Below are 1,400 nucleotides of genomic sequence, written 5' to 3'. Positions count from 1 at the left end.
AATAAATTATTTTGAATTATTTAAATTAGAGTCTGTAAAATTATTTAAAAGTTATCTTTATTAATTAATCTTTAATCCAAGATAAGATCAGTTTTGAATTTATATAAATATAAATGTTCTTTTTGATATGCGTGTCCATTATATAATTTGAAAAATAGATACTCTTTTTACTTCACATTAATTTTAAATAAAAGCATCCCTATCAAGCATATTGCGAATATCTCCTCTACAAAAAGAATATAAAATTGAGTAATTCTCAATTTAATAATGCAGCAGACACAAACGGCCAGTGGTACAACTAGATGGAGGAGTGTACAAAGTTTTAGATGCAAAGGTTAAAGAGAGATGAAAAATTGATCAAATTTGTCAATATCAATTGTTAATTTACTATTATCGTAATTTTCGACTCATAATGAACTTATACTATTTACGCTCTAAAGAGATGGACACGCTTATATATTTATGCACATTCTATTAAGATAATTAATATAGAGAGGAGATTTAAATGCATGCTTATTCACACACAGTCACGCCACTGGCAACGGCGATTTCGAGATCGATGGCGGTTCAAGCTCGAGATAGAGACAAAGTAGAAGGGTCGAGTCAAAAGTGACATTATTACGGATAGTTGTTACGGATAATAATTTCTCGGCATCAGCGATCGTGTTTGCGATCTACGCCTGTTCCGAGCGACGCCTCCGTCCGGGACCGCCGGCATAGTTCGCCGCCGCAAGTCCCATCAAGTGTTTCGCCGCTTGAGAACCGCTGAAGCCACGACTAAGACCCAGATCCAATCCTCGTTTGCTGCTGCAAACGTAAAATTCGATACTTACTACTGTTTGAATTCGATCATTTTAGAAAGGACTTTGCTTCGAAATATGTTTACGCTTCTCGAGAAACGTAAAAGGCACACAGTAAAATTAATATAAATGTTACTTGTGATCCCCTGTTATTTCTCTTATATCAATGATGAAAAATTTTTTCCATACAAATACGTTTCGATGTAAAAAAGACATACATACAATGAAAATACATTATTGACATTTTTAAAATAAAGCCCTTTCTAAAATAAATTATTTCTTTATAATTCATGGAATTAATATACTATAAAAAGCAAATGTAAAAATTTCCATGAAAATGACAATACGAAAGATATCAACGAAAAAACAATATTCTAAATATAAAGCATTGATTTCAAGCATTTAATGATTAAGCTTCAAGATTTTTTAAAAATAATTTCTATCAAAATTTAATTTGAGGCTCTCATTGTAGAACACTTCTTTAATAATTTTTTTTGCCGATTAGTATCCCAATCATTAATAAAAGTGACAAATGCAACATATATATAGATATAATTAAAAATTTTACACAAATCTATTCCATATATATATATATATATA

General features: G+C 30.3%; 1 protein-coding gene across 2 annotated transcripts in view; it reads right to left on the bottom strand.

Annotated features, from left to right (window-relative positions):
• Positions 1 to 485: 485 nt before the first annotated feature.
• LOC115243588 (diuretic hormone class 2) overlaps positions 486 to 1,400 on the bottom strand; it is a 20,461-nt gene continuing 19,546 nt past the window's right edge. Inside the window, exon 4 of one of the 2 annotated variants that reach the window (XM_029820714.1) lies at positions 486 to 807. In XM_029820714.1, coding sequence (XP_029676574.1) covers positions 675 to 807 — 133 coding nt within the window. In that variant the 3' untranslated portion in view covers positions 486 to 674. The remainder of the gene's footprint in view (positions 808 to 1,400) is intronic. The other variant, XM_029820715.1, reaches the window with a different exon arrangement.

Source organism: Formica exsecta, unplaced genomic scaffold (genome assembly GCF_003651465.1).
Source record: "Formica exsecta isolate Colony F162 unplaced genomic scaffold, ASM365146v1 scaffold72, whole genome shotgun sequence".
In the NCBI taxonomy this organism is placed as follows: Eukaryota; Metazoa; Arthropoda; class Insecta; order Hymenoptera; family Formicidae; genus Formica; species Formica exsecta.
Note: the sequence above shows the minus strand (reverse complement) of the source record. Positions and strands in the feature narration are given on the sequence as shown.